This window comes from Chrysemys picta, chromosome 3, assembly GCF_011386835.1.
Source record: "Chrysemys picta bellii isolate R12L10 chromosome 3, ASM1138683v2, whole genome shotgun sequence".
Lineage (NCBI taxonomy): Eukaryota > Metazoa > Chordata > Testudines > Emydidae > Chrysemys > Chrysemys picta.
The window spans coordinates 131,216,644-131,243,084 of record NC_088793.1 but is presented as its reverse complement, the minus strand read 5'-3'; the positions used below and the strand labels follow the sequence as shown (position 1 = coordinate 131,243,084).

Below are 26,441 nucleotides of genomic sequence, written 5' to 3'. Positions count from 1 at the left end.
AATGAAATCTGCAAAATTGAAACGACACCTCGCAACAGGGCAACTTGAGTATAAAGACAAATCCAGAGACTTTTTTCAATGAGAAAGAAGAAACAATCAACAGAAAACTCAAATGACAAACACAACATCGGTTCCAGAAAAGGATCTGAAAGCATCTTTCTTAACAGTGCTTCAGATTGCAAAGAGTAAAATATCCTGTACCACTGGAGAAGGACCGATTCTTCCAGCTGCTGTAGAAATGTGCGAAGTGATGGTAAAGGAAGATGCAGCGAAGAAACTTAAGGCCGTAACACTTTCTAATTACACAGTTAGTAAGAGAATTGAATAGCTTTCAAATAATGTAAAATGCTATCTAACTGAAAGGCTACGTACGTGTGAACAGTTTGCAATTCACCTTGATAAGACAACTGATGTTGGTAATGCAGCACAATTATTAGTTTTTGTTCGTTATGTTTGACTGGGGGAAATTTTGTAAAGTTTTCTTTTTTTGTCAGGAGTCACCAAAACAGACAACAGATCAGGAAATATTCAAATTATTGGATGATTTCATGAAAGCTGAATCACTGAATTGAGAGAAATGTGTTGCTGTTTGCATGGACAGTGCTGATTCTATGAAAGGCAATAGAAGTGGTGGTGTAGCAAGAATATGAGCCATAAATCCACAGGTAATTGTAACACACTGTACCTTGCATCGCCAGGCCCTTGCATCAAAGAAAATGGAACCTGAATTACATGATGTGCTCAATGTAGCTGACACAGTTGTGAATTTTGTAAAGTCCTGGCTTTTGAATTCACATCTTTTTGCAAAGCTATGTTTAGAAATGGGTGCAGGATACGATACATTGTTTCATACGGAAGTGAGTTGGCTATCTCATGGCAGAGTGTTGGAAAGAGTTTTTGAGCTTCACAAAGAGCTGCTGTGTTTTCTTTCAGTGCATAATCCCAAGATTGCCGCAAACTTTTCTGATCCAATATGGATTGCAAAGCTTGCAGACCTCGCAGACATTTTTAACTGGTGGAATGCACTGAACCTGTTCACAAAACGGCAATACCACCATACTTGAGGTGAGTGACAAGATTACAACATTTCAAAATAAAGTAGAGGTTTGGAAAACTAGAATGAGCAGTGGAATCTCAGATATGTTTCCTCCATTGACAGATTTTCTGGATACTAACAGCATGACAACTAAGTGACAGATCACTGCTCACCTTTCAACTTTGGCTGAGTACTTCAGTGTTTACTTTAAAAATATAAACATGGTGAAATATGATTGGGTTTGGGATCTGTTCTCAACTTTTGATATGTTGTCTTGCTGTTTGAGTGGAAAAGCAGAACAGGAGCTGGTTGAACTGCCCTGTAGTTTCAGGAACAGACACCTGGCCAGTTTTGGTCAACTGTTGCTGCGGAGTACTCAGTATTAGTTACAGAAGCAATGAAAATGTTGCTACCTTTGCCAGCAACATATATATGTCAAGCATCATTCTCTACCATGACATTTATAAAGACAAAGTTCAGGTCCCAACTGGAAGTGGAGAATGATTTACAAGTCAACCACCACCCAAGGATAGACAGACTCTGCAGCAAGAAACAGACACACCCATCTCACTGATATCTGTAAGTACTCTTATACTCCTTTACTTAAAGCATTACTAACAGTACGTGTTTATATGAAGCATACATATACTTTTGTCAATCAGTTTCTCAGTTGGGGGTCTGGGATTAACACTGCATTTGAAAATCTACAAAATTTGTCCATCTACAAAAAAAATTGTGAATCTCTGCCTTAGAGTCAGGCCGAGAATGCACTATAGGAGTGCAAGGTCTATGAGCACATAAGGAAAGCTTAGTGCAAAGAATCAGAGGGGTAGCCGTGTTAGTCTGGATCTGTAAAAGGTGACAAAGAATCCTGTGGCACCTTATAGACACCTTATAGGGGTAGGCAACCTATGGCACACGTGCCGAAGGTGGCACATGACCTGATTTTCACGCTGCCCGGGTCCTGGCCACCGGTCCGGGGGGCTCTGCATTTTAATTTAATTTTAAATGAAGCTTCTTAAACATTTAAAAAAACTTATTTACTTTATATACAACAATAGTTTATTTATATATTATAGACTTATAGAAAGAGACCTTCTAAAAACATTAAAATGTATTACTGGCACGCGACACCTTAAATTAGAGTGAATAAATGAAGACTCAGCACAGCACTTCTGAAAGGTTGCCGACCCCTGTTATAGACTAACAGATGTATTGGCGCATAAGCTTTCGTGGGTGAATACCCACTTCATCAGATGCATGTAGTGGAAATTTCCAGAGGCAGGTATAAATATGCAGGCAAGAATCAGTCTAGAGATAACGAGGTTAGTTCAGTCAGGGAGTATGAGGCCCTCTTCTAGCAGTTGAGGTGTGAACACCAAGGGAGGAGAAACTGCTTTTGTAGTTGGCTAGCCATTCACAGTCTTTGTTTAATCCTAAACTGATGTGTCAAATTTGCAAATGAACTGAAGCTCAGCAGTTTCTCTTTGAAGTCTGGTCCTGAAGTTTATTTGCTGCAGGATGGCTACCTTTACATCTGCTATTGTGTGTCCAGGGAGACTGAAGTGTTCTCCTACAGGTTTTTGTATATTGCCATTCCTAATATCTGACTTGTGTCCATTTATCCTTTTACGTACGGACTGTCCAGTTTGGCCGATGTACATAGCAGAGGGGCATTACTGGCACATGATGGCGTATATTACATTGGTGGACATGCAGGTGAAAGAACCGGTGATGGTGTGGCTGATCTGGTTAGGTCCTGTGATGGTGTCGCTGGTGTAGATATGTGGGCAGAGTTGGCATTGTTGCATGGATTGGTTCCTGAAATTTCCACTGTTAGTCTATAAGGTGCCACAGGACTCTGTCACTTTTTAGTGCAAAGAAAAGAGGGGGAATTAGATGTAGTGATATATACCAGATTCTGAAAGCAGCAGTGCTGATGGGTCTGTAGACAAGAAGGAATGAACAATGAATAAGATGCCTTCATCACCTACATACCTCAAAAAACAAGAAGCCCAATCACAATTATCATTTTTAAGAAATGATACCAACCATTTTTATTATGAGGCATAATGCAATACAAATTGTCCACCTGATCCTGAAAATACACTGTATGAAGGCCCATTTTCAGGATCTGCTATAGAAAAGTTAGTTGAAAGAGACAGACAGAAGGAAATGCCATTTAGAGGGCACACAAGAACATTATACCAGGATCAAATCGGTAGGTGCAAAGCAGGAAATATCTTTTGAGCAGCTCACAAAAGCGATTAATTGTAGTGGGGCAGAGAAAATAAAAGTTCGAGTTTCTGGAGAGAATTTACCCAAGGAAATTTCCTTAAAACCCATTTAATTTGGAATACTCTATTGTATTTTCAAAGCCAAAAAGTTGGCTCTCCAGAAGAACTTTTATAAATCAGGGATAAAAGTCATTCTTGGCAGGAATAGCAGTATCCAGAGAGGGGAAAGAATTGCAAAGGAGACAAGGAAATCCCTCCCTCATTCTCCCTGTAATTTCTATATGTGCTCAAGTCAATTCAATCACTGATTATACTTTGAAGATGGAGGGGTAGATTTTCTTCTACATCCAAGATCTATTAAGCACAGGGGAAAGGTCAGTTACACAGCTCCATGAGTTGGTGGGCTGTTCTGCAACAGCCTCAGCCTCAGAGCAAGTTAGGGCAATCTAGGGGCTACTGTAATTTACACCAGCTAAGGAGCCACCTCCTCCCTCCCCAGCACATGCTCTGTGCCAGTGAGGAAGGTGAGAGGCTGTATCACAAACTGACTCTGATATCTTTACCCTAGCCGAGAGAAACACTCAGGGAAATTCTCAGCTGACTAATTATAGCCAGAATTAGGCTCCTTTGAGCTGCCTGAGCAGTATAGAGAGATCAGATTTTACCTTAGAACAGTGGTTCTCAAACTGGGATCCTTAGAGACTGCACAAGGGGTCCGCAAAATATTATGAAAAAAAAATTTTCACCACGTCTGCATTGCCTAACAATTAAAACCAACAAATGGTGCGTGAACAACGCCATAATACTCACATGGCATAAGCATCAACATAAAAAAATCTCACTGCTTTGTGACAGCAACTCAGAAGTGATGTTCATTTTTTTTTTACGACTAAGACGTCTTTTACGACTAAGACGGTGGGTGGAAGTGGAATATATTTTTACAGTGTGTGAGCAAATTACATTGAAAAATTGATAAATTTTTTAAATGTCCTCATACTAGTACTGCTAGTTGTGCTAAAGTCATGGACAATGCAGAGTGAAGGAGTAAGAAACAAATGAACAGAAAGTGTGACAAAAGTTATACTGATTTTGGTTTTATGGAATTTAGTTATGGACGACCGCAATGCGTTCTATGCTTATAAATCCTATCAAACAAAGCAATGAAATCTGCAAAATTGAAACGACACCTCGCAACAGGGCAACTTGAGTATAAAGACAAATCCAGAGACTTTTTTCAATGAGAAAGAAGAAACAATCAACAGAAAACTCAAATGACAAACACAACATCGGTTCCAGAAAAGGATCTGAAAGCATCTTTCTTAACAGTGCTTCAGATTGCAAAGAGTAAAATATCCTGTACCACTGGAGAAGGACCGATTCTTCCAGCTGCTGTAGAAATGTGCGAAGTGATGGTAAAGGAAGATGCAGCGAAGAAACTTAAGGCCGTAACACTTTCTAATTACACAGTTAGTAAGAGAATTGAATAGCTTTCAAATAATGTAAAATGCTATCTAACTGAAAGGCTACGTACGTGTGAACAGTTTGCAATTCACCTTGATAAGACAACTGACGTTGGTAATGCAGCACAATTATTAGTTTTTGTTCGTTATGTTTGACTGGGGGAAATTTTGTAAAGTTTTCTTTTTTTGTCAGGAGTCACCAAAACAGACAACAGATCAGGAAATATTCAAATTATTGGATGATTTCATGAAAGCTGAATCACTGAATTGAGAGAAATGTGTTGCTGTTTGCATGGACAGTGCTGATTCTATGAAAGGCAATAGAAGTGGTGGTGTAGCAAGAATATGAGCCATAAATCCACAGGTAATTGTAACACACTGTACCTTGCATCGCCAGGCCCTTGCATCAAAGAAAATGGAACCTGAATTACATGATGTGCTCAATGTAGCTGACACAGTTGTGAATTTTGTAAAGTCCTGGCTTTTGAATTCACATCTTTTTGCAAAGCTATGTTTAGAAATGGGTGCAGGATACGATACATTGTTTCATACGGAAGTGAGTTGGCTATCTCATGGCAGAGTGTTGGAAAGAGTTTTTGAGCTTCACAAAGAGCTGCTGTGTTTTCTTTCAGTGCATAATCCCAAGATTGCCGCAAACTTTTCTGATCCAATATGGATTGCAAAGCTTGCAGACCTCGCAGACATTTTTAACTGGTGGAATGCACTGAACCTGTTCACAAAACGGCAATACCACCATACTTGAGGTGAGTGACAAGATTACAACATTTCAAAATAAAGTAGAGGTTTGGAAAACTAGAATGAGCAGTGGAATCTCAGATATGTTTCCTCCATTGACAGATTTTCTGGATACTAACAGCATGACAACTAAGTGACAGATCACTGCTCACCTTTCAACTTTGGCTGAGTACTTCAGTGTTTACTTTAAAAATATAAACATGGTGAAATATGATTGGGTTTGGGATCTGTTCTCAACTTTTGATATGTTGTCTTGCTGTTTGAGTGGAAAAGCAGAACAGGAGCTGGTTGAACTGCCCTGTAGTTTCAGGAACAGACACCTGGCCAGTTTTGGTCAACTGTTGCTGCGGAGTACTCAGTATTAGTTACAGAAGCAATGAAAATGTTGCTACCTTTGCCAGCAACATATATATGTCAAGCATCATTCTCTACCATGACATTTATAAAGACAAAGTTCAGGTCCCAACTGGAAGTGGAGAATGATTTACAAGTCAACCACCACCCAAGGATAGACAGACTCTGCAGCAAGAAACAGACACACCCATCTCACTGATATCTGTAAGTACTCTTATACTCCTTTACTTAAAGCATTACTAACAGTACGTGTTTATATGAAGCATACATATACTTTTGTCAATCAGTTTCTCAGTTGGGGGTCTGGGATTAACACTGCATTTGAAAATCTACAAAATTTGTCCATCTACAAAAAAAATTGTGAATCTCTGCCTTAGAGTCAGGCCGAGAATGCACTATAGGAGTGCAAGGTCTATGAGCACATAAGGAAAGCTTAGTGCAAAGAATCAGAGGGGTAGCCGTGTTAGTCTGGATCTGTAAAAGGTGACAAAGAATCCTGTGGCACCTTATAGACACCTTATAGGGGTAGGCAACCTATGGCACACGTGCCGAAGGTGGCACATGACCTGATTTTCACGCTGCCCGGGTCCTGGCCACCGGTCCGGGGGGCTCTGCATTTTAATTTAATTTTAAATGAAGCTTCTTAAACATTTAAAAAAACTTATTTACTTTATATACAACAATAGTTTATTTATATATTATAGACTTATAGAAAGAGACCTTCTAAAAACATTAAAATGTATTACTGGCACGCGACACCTTAAATTAGAGTGAATAAATGAAGACTCAGCACAGCACTTCTGAAAGGTTGCCGACCCCTGTTATAGACTAACAGATGTATTGGCGCATAAGCTTTCGTGGGTGAATACCCACTTCATCAGATGCATGTAGTGGAAATTTCCAGAGGCAGGTATAAATATGCAGGCAAGAATCAGTCTAGAGATAACGAAGTTAGTTCAGTCAGGGAGTATGAGGCCCTCTTCTAGCAGTTGAGGTGTGAACACCAAGGGAGGAGAAACTGCTTTTGTAGTTGGCTAGCCATTCACAGTCTTTGTTTAATCCTAAACTGATGTGTCAAATTTGCAAATGAACTGAAGCTCAGCAGTTTCTCTTTGAAGTCTGGTCCTGAAGTTTATTTGCTGCAGGATGGCTACCTTTACATCTGCTATTGTGTGTCCAGGGAGACTGAAGTGTTCTCCTACAGGTTTTTGTATATTGCCATTCCTAATATCTGACTTGTGTCCATTTATCCTTTTACGTACGGACTGTCCAGTTTGGCCGATGTACATAGCAGAGGGGCATTACTGGCACATGATGGCGTATATTACATTGGTGGACATGCAGGTGAAAGAACCGGTGATGGTGTGGCTGATCTGGTTAGGTCCTGTGATGGTGTCGCTGGTGTAGATATGTGGGCAGAGTTGGCATTGTTGCATGGATTGGTTCCTGAAATTTCCACTGTTAGTCTATAAGGTGCCACAGGACTCTGTCACTTTTTAGTGCAAAGAAAAGAGGGGGAATTAGATGTAGTGATATATACCAGATTCTGAAAGCAGCAGTGCTGATGGGTCTGTAGACAAGAAGGAATGAACAATGAATAAGATGCCTTCATCACCTACATACCTCAAAAAACAAGAAGCCCAATCACAATTATCATTTTTAAGAAATGATACCAACCATTTTTATTATGAGGCATAATGCAATACAAATTGTCCACCTGATCCTGAAAATACACTGTATGAAGGCCCATTTTCAGGATCTGCTATAGAAAAGTTAGTTGAAAGAGACAGACAGAAGGAAATGCCATTTAGAGGGCACACAAGAACATTATACCAGGATCAAATCGGTAGGTGCAAAGCAGGAAATATCTTTTGAGCAGCTCACAAAAGCGATTAATTGTAGTGGGGCAGAGAAAATAAAAGTTCGAGTTTCTGGAGAGAATTTACCCAAGGAAATTTCCTTAAAACCCATTTAATTTGGAATACTCTATTGTATTTTCAAAGCCAAAAAGTTGGCTCTCCAGAAGAACTTTTATAAATCAGGGATAAAAGTCATTCTTGGCAGGAATAGCAGTATCCAGAGAGGGGAAAGAATTGCAAAGGAGACAAGGAAATCCCTCCCTCATTCTCCCTGTAATTTCTATATGTGCTCAAGTCAATTCAATCACTGATTATACTTTGAAGATGGAGGGGTAGATTTTCTTCTACATCCAAGATCTATTAAGCACAGGGGAAAGGTCAGTTACACAGCTCCATGAGTTGGTGGGCTGTTCTGCAACAGCCTCAGCCTCAGAGCAAGTTAGGGCAATCTAGGGGCTACTGTAATTTACACCAGCTAAGGAGCCACCTCCTCCCTCCCCAGCACATGCTCTGTGCCAGTGAGGAAGGTGAGAGGCTGTATCACAAACTGACTCTGATATCTTTACCCTAGCCGAGAGAAACACTCAGGGAAATTCTCAGCTGACTAATTATAGCCAGAATTAGGCTCCTTTGAGCTGCCTGAGCAGTATAGAGAGATCAGATTTTACCTTAGAACAGTGGTTCTCAAACTGGGATCCTTAGAGACTGCACAAGGGGTCCGCAAAATATTATGAAAAAAAAATTTTCACCACGTCTGCATTGCCTAACAATTAAAACCAACAAATGGTGCGTGAACAACGCCATAATACTCACATGGCATAAGCATCAACATAAAAAAATCTCACTGCTTTGTGACAGCAACTCAGAAGTGATGTTCATTTTTTTTTTACGACTAAGACGTCTTTTACGACTAAGACGGTGGGTGGAAGTGGAATATATTTTTACAGTGTGTGAGCAAATTACATTGAAAAATTGATAAATTTTTTAAATGTCCTCATACTAGTACTGCTAGTTGTGCTAAAGTCATGGACAATGCAGAGTGAAGGAGTAAGAAACAAATGAACAGAAAGTGTGACAAAAGTTATACTGATTTTGGTTTTATGGAATTTAGTTATGGACGACCGCAATGCGTTCTATGCTTATAAATCCTATCAAACAAAGCAATGAAATCTGCAAAATTGAAACGACACCTCGCAACAGGGCAACTTGAGTATAAAGACAAATCCAGAGACTTTTTTCAATGAGAAAGAAGAAACAATCAACAGAAAACTCAAATGACAAACACAACATCGGTTCCAGAAAAGGATCTGAAAGCATCTTTCTTAACAGTGCTTCAGATTGCAAAGAGTAAAATATCCTGTACCACTGGAGAAGGACCGATTCTTCCAGCTGCTGTAGAAATGTGCGAAGTGATGGTAAAGGAAGATGCAGCGAAGAAACTTAAGGCCGTAACACTTTCTAATTACACAGTTAGTAAGAGAATTGAATAGCTTTCAAATAATGTAAAATGCTATCTAACTGAAAGGCTACGTACGTGTGAACAGTTTGCAATTCACCTTGATAAGACAACTGATGTTGGTAATGCAGCACAATTATTAGTTTTTGTTCGTTATGTTTGACTGGGGGAAATTTTGTAAAGTTTTCTTTTTTTGTCAGGAGTCACCAAAACAGACAACAGATCAGGAAATATTCAAATTATTGGATGATTTCATGAAAGCTGAATCACTGAATTGAGAGAAATGTGTTGCTGTTTGCATGGACAGTGCTGATTCTATGAAAGGCAATAGAAGTGGTGGTGTAGCAAGAATATGAGCCATAAATCCACAGGTAATTGTAACACACTGTACCTTGCATCGCCAGGCCCTTGCATCAAAGAAAATGGAACCTGAATTACATGATGTGCTCAATGTAGCTGACACAGTTGTGAATTTTGTAAAGTCCTGGCTTTTGAATTCACATCTTTTTGCAAAGCTATGTTTAGAAATGGGTGCAGGATACGATACATTGTTTCATACGGAAGTGAGTTGGCTATCTCATGGCAGAGTGTTGGAAAGAGTTTTTGAGCTTCACAAAGAGCTGCTGTGTTTTCTTTCAGTGCATAATCCCAAGATTGCCGCAAACTTTTCTGATCCAATATGGATTGCAAAGCTTGCAGACCTCGCAGACATTTTTAACTGGTGGAATGCACTGAACCTGTTCACAAAACGGCAATACCACCATACTTGAGGTGAGTGACAAGATTACAACATTTCAAAATAAAGTAGAGGTTTGGAAAACTAGAATGAGCAGTGGAATCTCAGATATGTTTCCTCCATTGACAGATTTTCTGGATACTAACAGCATGACAACTAAGTGACAGATCACTGCTCACCTTTCAACTTTGGCTGAGTACTTCAGTGTTTACTTTAAAAATATAAACATGGTGAAATATGATTGGGTTTGGGATCTGTTCTCAACTTTTGATATGTTGTCTTGCTGTTTGAGTGGAAAAGCAGAACAGGAGCTGGTTGAACTGCCCTGTAGTTTCAGGAACAGACACCTGGCCAGTTTTGGTCAACTGTTGCTGCGGAGTACTCAGTATTAGTTACAGAAGCAATGAAAATGTTGCTACCTTTGCCAGCAACATATATATGTCAAGCATCATTCTCTACCATGACATTTATAAAGACAAAGTTCAGGTCCCAACTGGAAGTGGAGAATGATTTACAAGTCAACCACCACCCAAGGATAGACAGACTCTGCAGCAAGAAACAGACACACCCATCTCACTGATATCTGTAAGTACTCTTATACTCCTTTACTTAAAGCATTACTAACAGTACGTGTTTATATGAAGCATACATATACTTTTGTCAATCAGTTTCTCAGTTGGGGGTCTGGGATTAACACTGCATTTGAAAATCTACAAAATTTGTCCATCTACAAAAAAAATTGTGAATCTCTGCCTTAGAGTCAGGCCGAGAATGCACTATAGGAGTGCAAGGTGGAATGATAATTTATGTGAATGGTGTGCGCACACACGAACACAAAAATATAATCTTCCATGCATTATATTTTCTCCCTTCTTCATGTTTTCTCTGTCATCTTATTCCCAGTAATCTCTTGCTCTTTGCTTATTTTCCACACCCTCCTTCTCCTCTTTCCATCTATCCTCCCACTACACACTACCACCTATCCAATTACTACTCACCAATCCTTTCATTCTCTATCCCCCTGATCTATTTATCCCCAATATACAACATTACACAATTGGTTAGGGGAATAATGGCTTTTGGGTTGAGAGGTTCATCTATTTCTGAAGCATCTGGTATAGGTCACCACTGATGAGGCAGGATACCAAATGTGATAGATCAATTATATGTTAAGGCCTATATTCCCAAGGAGCCCAATTAGCCAAGATATTGAGGAGTATTGAAATGCAATAGGCACACAGACATTAGCTGAATTTTCTTCCCCTTTCTTACCAGCATTTCTTGACAGTGAGAAAGTTACAAAAGAGGAAAGAGGAACACCAGTGTCTTTTGATGGAACAGCAGCACAATTTATGAATCATGTGAGGAAAGACTGAGCAAACTTGCTTAACATAAGGCCATTTTGTCAACTTGCTAGGATTCTGAGGACAATATCTAATTTGCATAAAATTAAGCAGATTGCAGCATGATCTCAAGCAAACAAAGGAGTGAACATCACATTAGCATAAACATGTGAAGTGGTGGTTAATCATATGTTCACCACCAGGCATAGGCAAATTTCTACTCTGATGGCTCTGTTTTACCTAATCTCAATTATCATTAAGAGACAAAGTATTTTAAACTAAAAGCCAACCTGTTGCAAGCCTTTTAGCAGTCATCTGGAAATAATCTTATTCCCTAGTCTCCAATGTCCAAATTTATTATGAGAGGCAACAGTGCCAACACAGTACATTTGGTAAAAGGGAAGTGGTTAAATACACATGCCATGCTACTAACCTGTACCTCCACCTTACACAGATATAGGTCACAAAAGAGGGATGCTCTTATCTTTTTAAAAATGCTGGAGGTCATATCACAATCAATCGCCCAACCAACTCCCATTTTCAGGCCAGCTACTATATATCTAATAAAACAGTTATTCAATGCTATTAGTGAAATGATGACATAAGATCTCTATTCAGTATAAGGATCTTAATATTCTTTCCAAATGAGGTATAAACCTTCTTGGCCTAGTTTCTACATCTGGGTCTAATTTACACTTGCAAGAATAAGACTAACTATGAAGGAAGTGAAGAAAATTAGTGGCTCTCTCTCTCGAACACACACCTCAGCTGTGTCTAAGCATTTGTCAGATTTCATTACTATTATTTTCAAGAAAATTGTTTTCACACAGTTACAATACCTAAACATACATGTAATCTCTCATCTGCACAGCTAGTAAATTGACAAAACATTACCTAAAATGGTGGTTTACTTCAGATCTTCCACTCTACCCCTTATTTTCTTACTATTCAAAAATTAGAATTATACCATTCATCACACATTAACCTAAAATTTTCAAAATAGTGAAAATGAATTTAAAATAAATATTGCTACAGTAATTTTTACTTATATGGATCAGTGCAATATTCTGCATTACAAAGGGTTACCAAGTTAACCTTAGCTAATTTATATTTCCTTGCTATTTTTGAGCATTAATTTGATTTGATCTGTAATCTTGCCCCAGTAATTCTTGTGCCTCTGAGCCATCCTACCAGATAAGAATAAACCTTCCTATATTTCCACATCCTTTCCTGCACTGATCACAGGCTATTTTATAAACTTTTTAAAGCTTTGATACACTATCTCAAAATAGTTTTCTTTTACAATGGTACATATAAAAGACACTGACCAAAAAGACTGCATCGATAATTTTTTCTCAGTGGCTGTATCTCTATTAGCATCTCCCCCAATCCCCATCCCAACCCAACCCAAAGAAGCTAGCATTCTTCTTTCTTTGACTCTCCATTACTTTACGTATCTATCTGTGAGATGGTACTCTTATTAACTGCAGTTCCAGTAGAGCTACTGATTCTAAAGCCATTATCTACCAACACCCTATTTATTATGTTATATAAAAAATACTGGGCAAGAGCCTCAGGTGGTGTAAACTGGTGCAGCTCCATTGATTTCAAAGATCTGAGCTGTAAATATTGGTAGAAGGGAGACATGAACACCCAAAGTGGTTTCTAATTTTTTTGGAAACTTATTAGTGTCTTCATGATATAATTGACCAATTGTATTTATTACATACCTTCCTAAAACTGAAGATTCCCTAACATTTTTGCTGATTAAATTTTAGATGAGGATATAATAAAGAGGGGAAACTACTCAGTTTGTATGATATTATACCCCAGCAGAATGGCTGTTACTTATTGGGTATTGAAATGCAGGCTAAGTTATTATTGTTTAATACTAAACAATATTCCTTCTGTTCTGAAATGGTTCCAATGCTTGTCTAGGTTAAGATTAAACCAAGTTTAACTGGCAGCACTAGTAGACTTTCATGTTTGGGATTGCATTTATTCTGGGTTTTTGTTTCTGCCATATAAAAGATTAAATATCTTTTTGCACTTTGTGGAGAATTTTGCCCAGTACTGTAAATTAATGTGTCTGGAATACAAAGGTGAGTGTAGATAAAATGTTAATTTTCTTTGAACTACCCTGCATCCATGAAACAGTATTGCCTTTCCAACTCTCCTACTTGTAAGTATTTTATATTTAAATTCATATAACTAATATATATATATATATATATATATATATATATATATATATATATATATATATAATTTGATAACTGCATTCCAAGGTACCAGTATCTAACTGAACCTTTGGGCCAATATGTCAGACTTCATTTGATTAACTTTTTACTTGTTGTTGCAGTGGATTCTTTCAGCGAGTGATTCTGTTGTCAAGGTAAAAAGCACAGGTAACACACAACATCCCTGCTTCGTGCTTCCAGATTGAATGAAAACTTCTGATTATAACCTCTGTTCTTCATCTTCACAGCAGGTTACAGATATAAAGAAGTTTCTGTCCATCTAAGAAAGTTATCCACAATTCCATATTATTCCAAACTGCTCTAAAATAATTTCGCTTTACCTGATTAAATGCTTTCTTAGCCTCTAATGCTAAAATACAGAATACTTTATTTGATTAGTCAGATAAAATAATCCCTCAACCGCCATCTAACAGTCTGTTACCTGCTTGTCTCTTCTTTGCATATATAAGTGGATGATATTTTGTTTAAACCACTAGCTTAAACCTTGGCCAATATTTTTTTTACAGGTCAGTTCATACCCCTCAATTGTGTCTTTTTTGAGGGATGTCACTCACTTTAGTCCCTAAGTTATTAATATCCACACATTTGGTGTCCCCTTATTTTACTGCTGAAAATTATTTACATTAAAAATAAATAATCATTAAACAGATTGTACAGTTATTTATATTAAAGCTCCATTATCTTTTAAGTTTCCTCTGTGAATAAAATTGTGTTACTGTGAAAGGACATGCCCTCACACTGGTATGGCAGAGGCTAACAAACTCCTGTGGGTCTATTCCACACTAACGTACCTGCAAGGCTTGTTCAGCCTGGAGGAGGAGGAGGAGGAGTTTAAGGGGGGAATTTACCTAGGAAGGACGTGAAAAGGAAGAAGGCTGCTCCACCCAGAGGCTGCTGGTAACAGAGGTAGTTCAGCTGAGGAGGAGACAGCCACAAGATGCATCGCTCCTGAAGCCGCCCTGACAGCAAAGCAATATGCCTCAGGAAGAGGCATAGAAGGTAAACCCCGCAAAGGAGACTGAGCTCTTAAAACTGAATATCTAGGGGTTGCCTGAAAGTCTGGTCCTCTTTCCAGCTAGATCCTCCTCTCTTACAAGGGGAAGGGACTGAGCCCTTAGAGCTGAATGTCTAGGGGCTGCCTGGGAGACTGGCCCTCTTTCCAGCCAGATCCTCCTCTCTTGTAAGGGGAAGGGAAGAGCGGAGCCAACCCTCTGCCTGTGGGTGGTTGCCCTCAGAGAGCTCCCCCAAGGGCCGCCAATTGGGGGAAAAGAGAGGTTAAGCAACAGACAGTGGGACCTGGGGAGGGGGGTCCATGAAGCCCTGCCCCCCACTGTCCTCCTCCCTCCCATTTGGGGTCTGTTGCACGTCATGATCCACATTTGGGCCTTGGGAGATTGAGAGAGATGAGTTAGTAGGATATCCAGACAGTTAGACATTTACTGACTTAGGGAGGATTAGTAGAAATGCTTCTTTTATTGATGCTGTGAGCTTCTTCCCTATCAATGTAGTATTGAAAACATCTGCCAATGGGTTTATTAGCACTTTTTGAATAGTTTTATAGAGAGGATGCCAATCTACACTAGAGGGTGTATCTGATTTAAAACCTGAGATAGCTGCCCCTCAACATCATGCCCACTAAACCAATTAACACAGCATACACCCTCAAGGGAGCTTTCCCATAAACCATCTAATCATTAGTTTCTAAATATATGTTTAGTAAAATAACTGAATATTCTGCATCTCTTTATGTGTGTCTTAGTGTCCCTTTAATGGCCCATTAATGTACATATGATTCCTGCTTTAAATGTCATTTCTGATTATAGTCAACCTTATTTAGCCTTGTCTTGATTATTCATCTCAAGTAAGATCCTTGCATTTATTTGGGAATTATTTTCTTTTTCTCTTGCTCATCCTCAATGTCCTTCCTTGGCAACTCAGTATTTTTTTCCTACAAGTATCCAGAAAGATTGAATAAGATACTTCTCTTCTTTTAGATCTTTCATAATGGTTGTATTCTTGTAGGACAAGATAATTTTGAATCAGAAACTGCATCTGTATCTTAGGTATTTCCCCCTCCTTCCTCCTGCAGTTCTTCAGTTGACTATTTTTCTGCACAACCTCAGTATATTAGCTGATAAATCTTAACCTTTTCTATCAAGAGGTCTTTTTGTTGACAGTAGCCTAAGTGTACAATTATGTCCCTGCAACAATTTTTATGCTTGAAGAGAGAAGACTGCGAGCCCTATCTGTCGTTACTTCCTCCACTGCATTAAGATTTAAAATGTCCTCATTCTTAACTAATAACATAAGATTGCCTTTCTTTTATTTTCACATTGTTCCTTCTTTCACAGTTCTCCAGATCACCAACTGTAGAGAACATGAGTTAAATTTTCAAAAGTGTCTATATGACTTAGGCTCCTAAGTCACTTTTTAAAACTCTACCCCATATTTTCCTCTTAACTGCTTGACTTTGGCCTGCAGATTCACTAGTACATATGCATCCTCTCCAACTCTGATCTCAACTGTATCTTTTTTCTATATCCATTAGTTTAGAGTGAATGTCCATTCTGAACAGAGTTGGCCAAAAATTCCTTGACAGGGAACTTTTCTGTCAGAAAATGCTGATTTCATTGGAAGTAAAAATGTTTTGTGGAGACAATTCTATTTCTCCAAAATTACAGTGGAAGACACGCAGGGGGAAAACGGTTATTAATCTTTCCTTAACTGTTTTTTCTTCAAGATGTGTTGCACATGTCCATTCCAATGTAGGCGTGTGCACACCCCGAGCACAGTTGCCAGAAATTTTTGCATCAGTGGTATCCGTTGGGTCGGCTCTGGCGCCCTCTGGTGCCACATGCTCATAGCGCTGATATAAGGGGCCCCACCAACCCCATGGCCCTTCAGTTCCTTCTTTTCAGCCAATTCTGAAGAGGGATAAGAGGGCAGGTCTTGGAATGGACATGTGCAACATCTCGAAGAACAACAGTTACAGAAAGGTTAGTAACAGTTTTTCTTTTTTGAGTGATTGCACATGTCCATTCCAATGTAGGTGACTCTCAAGCAGTTGTACAAGTGGAGGGCTCACAGTTTAGTTGACATGCTGACTCTAGTACTGCTCTGCCAAATCCAACATCATCTCTAGCCTGCTGAGTGATGGCGCAATGACAAGTAAATGTGTGTACTGATGACCAAGTTGCTGTTCTACATATGTCGTGGATAGGCATTTGCACTAAAAACGCTGCCAAAAACGCTTGTGCTCTTGTAGAATGAGCTGTCAGAACATATGGGGCAGGAACCCCTGCCAGGTCATAACATGTGAGGATACATGACGTGATCCATAATGAAAGGCTGAGACAGGAAGACCTTTCACCCTGTCTGCAATGGCTACAAATGGTTGAGTAGTTTTCCGAAACAGCTTGGTCCTTTCTATGTAGAAAGCCAGAGCATGCCTAACATGTAGCAAGCGGAGTCTCTGCTCTTCCCTGTTTGCGTGTGGTTTTGGATAGAAAACTGGTAGGAAGATAGCCTGATTGCTCTGGAACCGGGAAACCACCTTTGGAAGGAAAGATGGATGAAGACACAATTGGACCTTGTCCTTGAAGAATACAGTGTAAGGTGTCTCTGACATGAAGGTACGGATCTTAAACTCTTCTGGCCAAAGTGATGGCCACTAAGGTGGTCAACTTCAAGGACAGGTACAGCAGGGAGCAATTTGCCAACAGTTCAAACAGGGGGTCTGTCAGTTTTGATAAAACCAGGTTGAGGTCCCGGGGGGTGGAGGGGCTATTGGGTGTCGCACATGGGGCTACAACCTCTCAAGGCCCTTGCGAAAACCATTAAAAATGTCATAGGGGTGAAAGGCTGAGATTGCAACCAGATGGACTCTAACAAAAGCCATGGTTAGACCTTGTTTTAAGTGTAGTAAGTATTCCAGAATGAAAGATGGTGACAATTGCGTAGGTGAGACACCCTTCTGGGAAGCCCAGATAGAGAACATTTCCATTTTGCCAGGTAAGTAGCTCTAGTGGGTAGCTTCCTGCTTCCTAGGAGGACTTTGCAGACCTACGCCAGACCAAGTTGCTGTTAGCAGAGCATGCTAGTTCTGCAGAGTTCAGCCATAGAGCTTCCAGACTGTCAGATGGATGGACATGAGGTTCAGGTGATGCAGACGGCCATGGTCATCGGAGATTAGATCTCAATACAGATGCAGAAGGATTTGTGTCTCCACAGAGAGATCCAGGAGAGTGGCAAACCAATGCAAGGCGGGGGGCGCACTGGGGCAGGCCGGGGCCGTCAGGATGACTCACGCTTGTTCTCACTTGATCCTCAGCAGGACCTTGTGTATGAATGGAATAGGAGGAAACAAAGATGTCCTGTCCAAGAAAGAAGGAAACCATCTGCAAGAGATCTGGGACCGTGGCCCAGGAGGGAGCAGAAATGGAGACACTTTGTGTTGCGCTTTGTCGCAAACAGATCTATGTGGGGTGTTCCCCATCTCTCGAAAATGTCTTTTACGACATCTGGGCAAAGGGACCACTCAGGGTGGCTGGAGAAGGATCTGCTGAGGTGATCCGCTAGTTCGTTCTATGTTCCCGGTAGTTAGGAGGCCTCAAGGTGAATTGAGATATAAAACATTTCCATTGTGTTGTCTGTGAGAACTGACACATTCTTGCCTGCCACATGGGTTTGGAATGCCTGGGAAGCCTAGTGGACTGTTCTGAGCTCCTTGACATTGATGTGTAGAGAAAATTCTTCTGGACACCAAAGGCCCTGACTTCTAAGGGAGTCCAAGTGAGCACCCCAGCCCATTGCTGATGCGTCTGTAACAAAGGATATCAGTTGGGTCTCGTGGTGCTGGCTCCTGATAATCAGTGCCAGCCTCAGTACCAGAGCCTTGATCAGGCTCTGATCAGAATGGCAGTAGTGCTCTTGCCTTGGAGGCCACCGAGTAGGAGTGTCTGGACTGGGGGCCTTGCATCTGGGGAAAAGCCCAGGGACTCCAGAAGGGCCACTGTACTGGTATCTACGACTGTCCAGGGGCCACGCAGCTGATGGGATACTTTGACACGAGTCCATTGCAGGGTAGTGCCAACTCGAATGCCGGTGCCAGCTCCTGCTCAAAGCATATGACTCTGACTCCGGTGAGTCTCTGGAGACCATGGAGGAGCAGTGCCGAAGAGGAGGAAATCAGGGCTGGGTCATCATTGCCGGTTTCCCTTTAGACGGTAACAAGGACCTCAGTACCACCATAGTCTGCTCTTTCCTTCCCACTGGCACCAACATCATCGGCTTTTATATAGCCAGAGACATGAGTACCAATATTGAGAATAGGTCTCTCACTGTGACAAATGCCTCCGGCGTGGAGGGTACCGCCAAAGTGCTGGTACCACGGTGACCCTCCGGTGCCAGGCTCAACAGCACCCACATTAGGGCTGAAGTCAATGACACTGCATGGGTTGCTGGAGTCACGGAGTGTCAGGGTGCAGGTCGCACTCTGCAAACGTCTCCATCCCCTGTCAACCTCAGGGTCGGGGAATGTCCTCTCTCAGACTTCTGCTTCTTCCTTGGCACTGAAGATGGTGAACGGTGCCAAGGCTCTGTGGAAATTGGGAAAAGACATCTTAGTCTTCCAGGAAGAGCAAGAGTCAGGCTAACTCTTCTATTTAATAACTCAAGACTTTAATGCAGGGCCTGAGTGAGTGGGAAAAAAACTGAGAAAGGTTATTTTGACCTTGTGTTAGATAAGAATGAAACACAGACTGTAGCAGAAAATTGCTGAGAAAAGTAATATATCAGGAAGGAATATGTATAAACAAAATGCAGCTGTTGATTACTGTATGTAACAAAAGGTATAAAAGCTTGTCCTAGTTGTTTATCTGGCGGAGACCTGCCTAGGTAAAGAAATCTCTGCCTGTGTGTACTCTCCCAACCAATTGCAATTGCTCGTAATAAAACTGCCTCTGGCTTGTTGCTTTAAACTCAGAGTGAGGACTTTGTTTTCTTCCACAATTTTGGTGCTGTGACTCGGATGGCAATGCCCGGCTGGGACAGCGACAACTACCACGGACCATTCCCCTGCATTGTTTTATATGGGAATATTTGCACATAGCCTAGTCTCTCAATTTTTTCTGGTAACGCTACATTCTTGAAGGACTATAATAATGCATATCCTGCAATACTAAACTAGTACTGCTGCACTTTACCATAGTATACCTATTGCTGGAAGCAAAATATTTCTCCTCACAATGTAACAAAAACTGAATGCTTTTTGGAGTTGCACATAAAAGACCCACAAGGAATATTTTACAGCAATACATGTTTCAAATAGTGTGGCATCATCCTATATGAAACCCTTAATTATTTCTTTCTAGTAACTTTTTATCTACGAGTCCTCCAAGTGCATGCATCAACGAAGAAACTAAGAACTTAAGGGGAAATAAAAGTGAAGTTTATTTACAGATGAGAAAAAAGTTCAATTAATACAAACTCTCTAGACAACTTAATAACAGGTTATGTTGCCCTGTGAGGAGTCTGGTCTCTCGTTGCTCAAGCCAGCAAAGGCTGAGAGTACTCTAAAGAAGCATGTTGTTCATTTTCTGAGAAAAAGAACACACTGCAGTTCTTCCAAATAATCACATTGCCTGACAGTCAGAGTGGTATTTATGGATTCCAGAAAGAGCAAAACCACCCATACTTAGCTAGTGGGGACATTGTTGTGATTTAGCACCAAATGGTGTGTGTGTGGCGTATGGGAAAGTAAACAGGGAATAAATGGGAACCATGGAGTCCAATTGATTCCACTGGGAACCCCACTGGCTGCATGGCTACATTTTTGTGCACACACATATGAAAGAGCAAAGCTAACAAATCTGAAAGAAGAGAAAAGAAGAATGGTAAATAAACTATCCAGGTCAGTACACTGAGAAACAGTGGATCAATACCCACCATTACAGATATGTCCGCCTCTTTCCTGCCATATCTTAAAGAGTGTACAGTAAGTAGGATATTTAGTTTTCTTCTCTTCAACTAGTATGCAGGTTTTATCAACAGCCATATCAAACTTTAGCTATAAATCAGCAGAAGAACCACAGCATCCAAGTCATCAAATCACATCCACACTTAATTCAAAAATTAAAATAATGTTGTTTCCTCTCTACTTTAAATTGTCTCACTCTGTTGCTCACAGATCCCCGTTACTCCATGGTAAAAACGAAAGCAAACAGTAGCAACACATCACATAGGGCATAATCTTGCAAAGATGCTGTGCTGAGTGCCCTCAACTTCTCCCACTGACTTCAGCGGAGGCTGAGGGTACACAGCACCTCCCACTGAATTCAGTGGGATTTGTGGTTTACACTAAGCTCAGCACTTTGCAGGAACTGGCTCATATTCAGAAAATAAAACTGCTTTCCGGCCACCAGGTCAACCCAAGGAATCCGATGGGTTGACCTGATGTTCCCCGAGGGGAAAGGGGAAAAGATACTCCTCAGATTGACAGTGTCAAAGGCTTTTCACTTTCTACCTCTGTTCTTCTTTCTTTTCCCTAGAGCACAACTGCATAAAGAAAAATCTCTAGTCAGATGCCTCATGACTGGACATTAGCAACAGCAGTCAGGTTTCTGTCCTTTTACGAAGTTTTATTACACCTTCGAAAAAAAATTAATCTTCAAAACTCCACTAGTAAAGAAATGCAAAGAAGTCAAGTCACATGAATCACACATATCAAACAAACACTGCCAGTGCAGAAAAACAAAAAGAGCCAATGGAAGAGTACAGCACAAACTTACAGAACTGGAGCCCATAATCCTTACTCATGGAAAACTTCCACTGAAGTAAATAGGAGTTTTGTCTCAGTAAGGATTGCAAGATTGCACCCAACAGATTATTCTGTCAAATATCAAACTTCAGAATAATTTGCTCCTGTTTTGTCAGAGGTTAACAGTTATCACTCCTGCCAGCATATGAAAGCAAAATATAGACATCTGGGAAGGGGAAAATGAAGGAACACTTTATAAAATCCTTGAAATACTCTTGAACTAGAAGAGCTTTTCAGAGGGCCAGAGTGAAAAAATGGTAATTTGCTGAGAAACAGTGCTGTCACTCCTAAAAAAGCAACATATTCATAGCACTGAGAAGACAGTTTACAGAGGCATTAAATTGTCTCTTGCATCCCTTGCTGAACCCTAAGCAACCTCTTTTAAAAACTAGTACAAAATGCTTTGCTACGGAAGATTTCACTTGATGAACACATTTTATTTTCTAAAAGTGTCAAAATCTGATGCACCAGTTCTTTATGGCTTCTTCACTCTCGCAACACAAAGAACTGTAAATCTGGTTTCTGGCTACTTTGCACAAAGCAGCTGGAGAATACTGGTGAATCTGGCGCGTGGCTCCAAAAAATACAAAGATCCATGTTTCTTTAACATATGCACAAGAAAATCCATTACAGCTCTGACCTTGCAATCCTTACCCAAGCAAAACATACGGGGTTGTAGTCTGTAAGGGCCTCATGGAAGACTATGGAAATTGAGGATGTTTGGCATCTTACAGGGATCAGGACCCTAATTATTTCCATTTGGGTTTTGTTTGATCATGAAGTCTGCATTCAAGTTTTACATTATTCAGCTGTAGAAAACAGTACATGTGATGCCTCATGATACTTTATTCTAAAATTATGTATGCTTTTGTAAATAGTACTATAGCTTCTAATTAAGAGAGCACAGATCATGTGTGTCCTTTTGGCACATATAAAATACACACTGACCTCTTCCTTTAATTTGGTGCAAGACTGAATACATTTTTTGCCTGAATTCACACCTCCTCTACTTTGGCTTGTCCTCTGTAGCAGGTGCCTAATGGAGAGGTATCTACTTACATGTGTGGGAAAGACTTGCTGAACTACAAAAGCCAGCTCTTTAACAAAATTCTGCTTAGACTTTTTTCCCTAGTAAATGGTGCAGTAATCCCAAATAAGTGGCATGTAACCCTGTCATGAATCAGGCTCTGTATTCACATTTCAGTGTTTTACAGGTTGTAAATAATATGCACAAGTGCTTCCAAGGACCAAATTGCTCTTTTGCTGCCAACATTAGTTGTTTAATGATCTAAATAGCAGAAGCTACCAATTATTGTATTCCATTTTACGGTATCATTTAAAACCCATCCACGTAATTATTATACTTTTTGTTATTTTTATGGCTCTTCTGATACTGAAGAGTGGTAGGTACTTTTAACGTGTAAAAGTCAGGAAATCTACTAATCACATATTTATACATTTGGACTATGGCGAAGATACCACATTCTCAGTATGACTATTACATATCCCCCTCACTAAACATTTTCTAAGACATTGTGGTAATTACACAAGGAATCTTTCCTTTCTAGGAAATCAGTGTGAATATGTCCGGTGCTAGTATAAACTTAAAGTCATTACCATCATATCTCTTATCACGTAAACCTTACCTGATACAGCAAGCATTTTGGCTTCAAGTAAAGCTGGTAGTTGGGTCTCAATATCACTCACTTTCCTCCTCAAAGTACTGCATAGTTTCTGACTTGCACAAACCTAAATTAAGGCAGACAGCCATGATATATAATTCATTCATGAAAAGATATAAAGGCAATTTAAATAGGACTTCAAATGTTCTTAGTTTCCAGACATGACATAACATTCTACCATAAGGTAAAAAAAATAATAAAAAGTGATGTGTGATACGTCTATAAAGACATGTATCAGAATTCATTGGCTTTGCAACACATTCCAATATAAAAACGAGAAAACAGTATTGTATTCGCTATCTACATGAGAGAACCAACACAGAGGATGTTTCAGTAGTAGATATCGTGAGTGTTTAAGCAAAAGGCCAAGATTATGAACTTTGCACCAATGGCCTATTTTCAATAATGATGTCTGGTAACCAGTGGAATTAAAAAGAGGTTTGGGATTTAAGAGTCAGTAACACAAAATGTACAGGTAATTTGTTTATCAAAAATAACTTCCCATACCCCTTCTTAACTGAAACATCAAAATCTGCTATACTACTATGGGAGGGCAATGGAGAGAGCCTACAGTAGTTCAAGACATTAGTTTCATATTCAGTAGCTGCTACTGCATCAGTATGTAGCGCAGAGTTTTCTGCTGAAAGACTTCTGTGACACCTCCCTGGAGCTCTCAAGGTTGTGAAGCACCACGCTACCACCCGCCCTTAGCTTGAGGAAGCCTTGTCTGTGCCTGCCAGGAGTCAGCTCCCCTACTCCATTGGCCACAGGCAACACAAGCACTCCCCTCTAGGCCTCACAGGCCCCACTGTCTCTCTACAAGTTAGCAATAGGCACAGTCCCATTCTCAAGCCCTCTGAGCATCTCCCTGGAGTGTCCAGCCAGTGGTGCAGTGGGCACTCACAGTATTCACAGATTCACTTTTTTTTCCAAAGAAACAGTGGCCTCCAGTTTCCCAGGTCCACCTCAGATCACCTCTCCACTTAACACATAGCTTTAGATAGGTTTATAGTGAAATCAAGTATAAGTTTATTTAACAAAGCACAGCGATTCAAACAACAGCAAGAAGTATTTGAAACAAATGGCAACATTCTAGATCCCAGACTTAATTAACACTCTCATGTCTTGTAGAGTTTGGTTCACCCAAACTCCTTTCAGTGTTTTATACCCAGCCTTGGCTGCAACCCTCCTTTCATGAGGCTGACATGCTGTCAGCTTGCCTTCTACGTGAAGGATTCAGTGTGTTTCTTTGCCCCCACTAGATATACCAGAACAGTCCTTTGTCTTTTTTCATAAAGAGGACACCTCCTGCTGTCCATTTCATCTTGTAGATTTTGCAATCTCTTATTTAGCCTGGAAGGGTTCAGTATGCATATAGACATACAATAAATAATACCCAAATGACCAGACAGGAAAATAGATATCTGTTACCTCCTGCCTGAAAGGAACATTTCCGAGGTATGTCACCTCTTGGTGACCTGCCTAAACTCCAAGACCTTAAGATCATAATTTTTAGTATAGATTCATAGAATCATAGAATATCAGGGTTGGAAGGGACCTCAGGAGGTCATCTAGTCCAACCCCCTGCTCAAAGCAGGACCAATTCCCAACTAAATCATCCCAGCCAGGGCTTTGTCAAGCCGGGCCTTAAAAACCTCCAAGGAAGAAGATTCCACCACCTCCCGAGGTAACGCATTCCAGTGCTTCACCAACCTCCTAGTGAAATAGTGTTTCCTAATATCCAACCTAGACCTCCCCCACTGCAACTTGAGACCATTGCTCCTTGTTCTGTCATCTGCCACCATTGAGAACAGCCAAGCTCCATCCTCTTTGGAACCCCCCTCTCATTCTTCTTTTCTGGAGACTAAACAATCCCAGTTCCCTCAGCCTCTCCTCATAAGTCATGTGCTCCAGACCCCTAATCATTTTTGTTGCCCTCTGCTGGACTCTTTCCAATTTTTCCACAATTAATAATTCCTTACATATTAAAAGTACATTTTGCAAGGATTATGATGACCAGTGAGCCACTGGCTCTCAGCAGCGACCTCACATGTTACCCTTTGGTGAACTATTATGCATATATCTAACCCACAGTATTCCTGTAAAACCATATGCACCTCCTGTGCCTTTTGCCATTTGGCACCAAGTCCCTGGGTCACAACTTCCAGGTTCAAAAATATAACTGGATCTGCCAGAGAGACTGTGAAAAGCCAAAGCACAGGACAATAGCTAGTATGGGGGATGGAGGGAGGAGAAAACTGATAAGAAAACAAACAATACTTTATATTTAATGTACATTACCACTTCTGAAAATTTTTGCAGATCATAAGTAATTTACCATTCTTACATTTTCCAAGCTCTACTTATCAGAATTTAGAGCTCCAAAGGAAAAAATAACAAAACAAAACATTCTTGTAAAGGTTCATATCAGTGTGGCAATCAACACGCTTGGCTTTAAAGACAATCATCAAGCAGTTGCCTAACATGACTATAATGGGGTACATAAATCCCACACTGGAGGAGGGGTGCAGAACAACTCTGGGGCCAGCCAGGGAGTCTCTTCAGCACAGCAGGGTGGCAGGTGGAGAGAGACAGACCTGCACTCACTGTTATGGAGGGGTTACGCCAGGAGTATCTGTAGGAGGAAGACTGCGGCATGAAGCTGGGCCTCTCCAGCCTTCAGAGGCCCTTGGCTGCATTGCAAGGGACAACCACAAACTATTATGTGCCCCAAGGAAGGAAAAGGCGATAGGAAGAGACCCAGGGGAGGGTGTTAGTTGGACCACAGATAGCGGGCATCTTCCTTACAGTGGCCAAGACAGCACCTGGGTCAGATGCCAGTGGAGTGGGAGGGCTGGTTACCCCTACCCGCTACGGCTTGGCAGGGCTGCCACCAGAGACTCTTACTGCTAGGCGGAGCCAACGTTATAGACTCTAACCACTAGGAGGGAAACCATAGAAGTGGATGGAACCTAGTGTACAACATTAGGCAAATAGGCACTGGCCATCTTTGGAGAAAATGGAGTTGAACTGAAATTTCAGGTGAAGGCTTGCTTGCCTTTCCCAGCCTCCTTGATGCACTGCCTTCCTCAGTGATGCAATACAATGTACATATAAACAGACAAAAATACCACTGCTGTCTGTTACATACACACACACGGATTATCTCTTGGGAAATTAATTATACATCGCACCCACCTATTGTAAGACTATCACCATATGCATCCAGGAGGCTTATTTTAACTATATAAAACTAACTAATGCTTAGAACTCATTCCATTTATTTATTTATTACATATATCCCTTATTTCAGCTAAAAGCATCTGTTAATCATAATTGGGCCAGCTATTCTTTTAGCCAATAAAATTATCCTTCAAGCTGCCCCTTTTAATATAGAACCCCTTTCTAAATCTTCCTATGAAACTGTAATGCATATATTTCTAGT

The 26,441-nt window shown here is 40.5% G+C and overlaps 1 protein-coding gene across 1 annotated transcript in view; it reads right to left on the bottom strand.

Moving 5' to 3' along the window:
• DISC1 (DISC1 scaffold protein) overlaps positions 1–26,441 on the bottom strand; it is a 352,017-nt gene that overhangs the window by 184,719 nt on the left and 140,857 nt on the right. Inside the window, 1 exon segment of the mRNA XM_065588994.1 lies at positions 22,961–23,063. Within this exon segment, the coding sequence (XP_065445066.1) occupies positions 22,961–23,063 (103 nt within the window).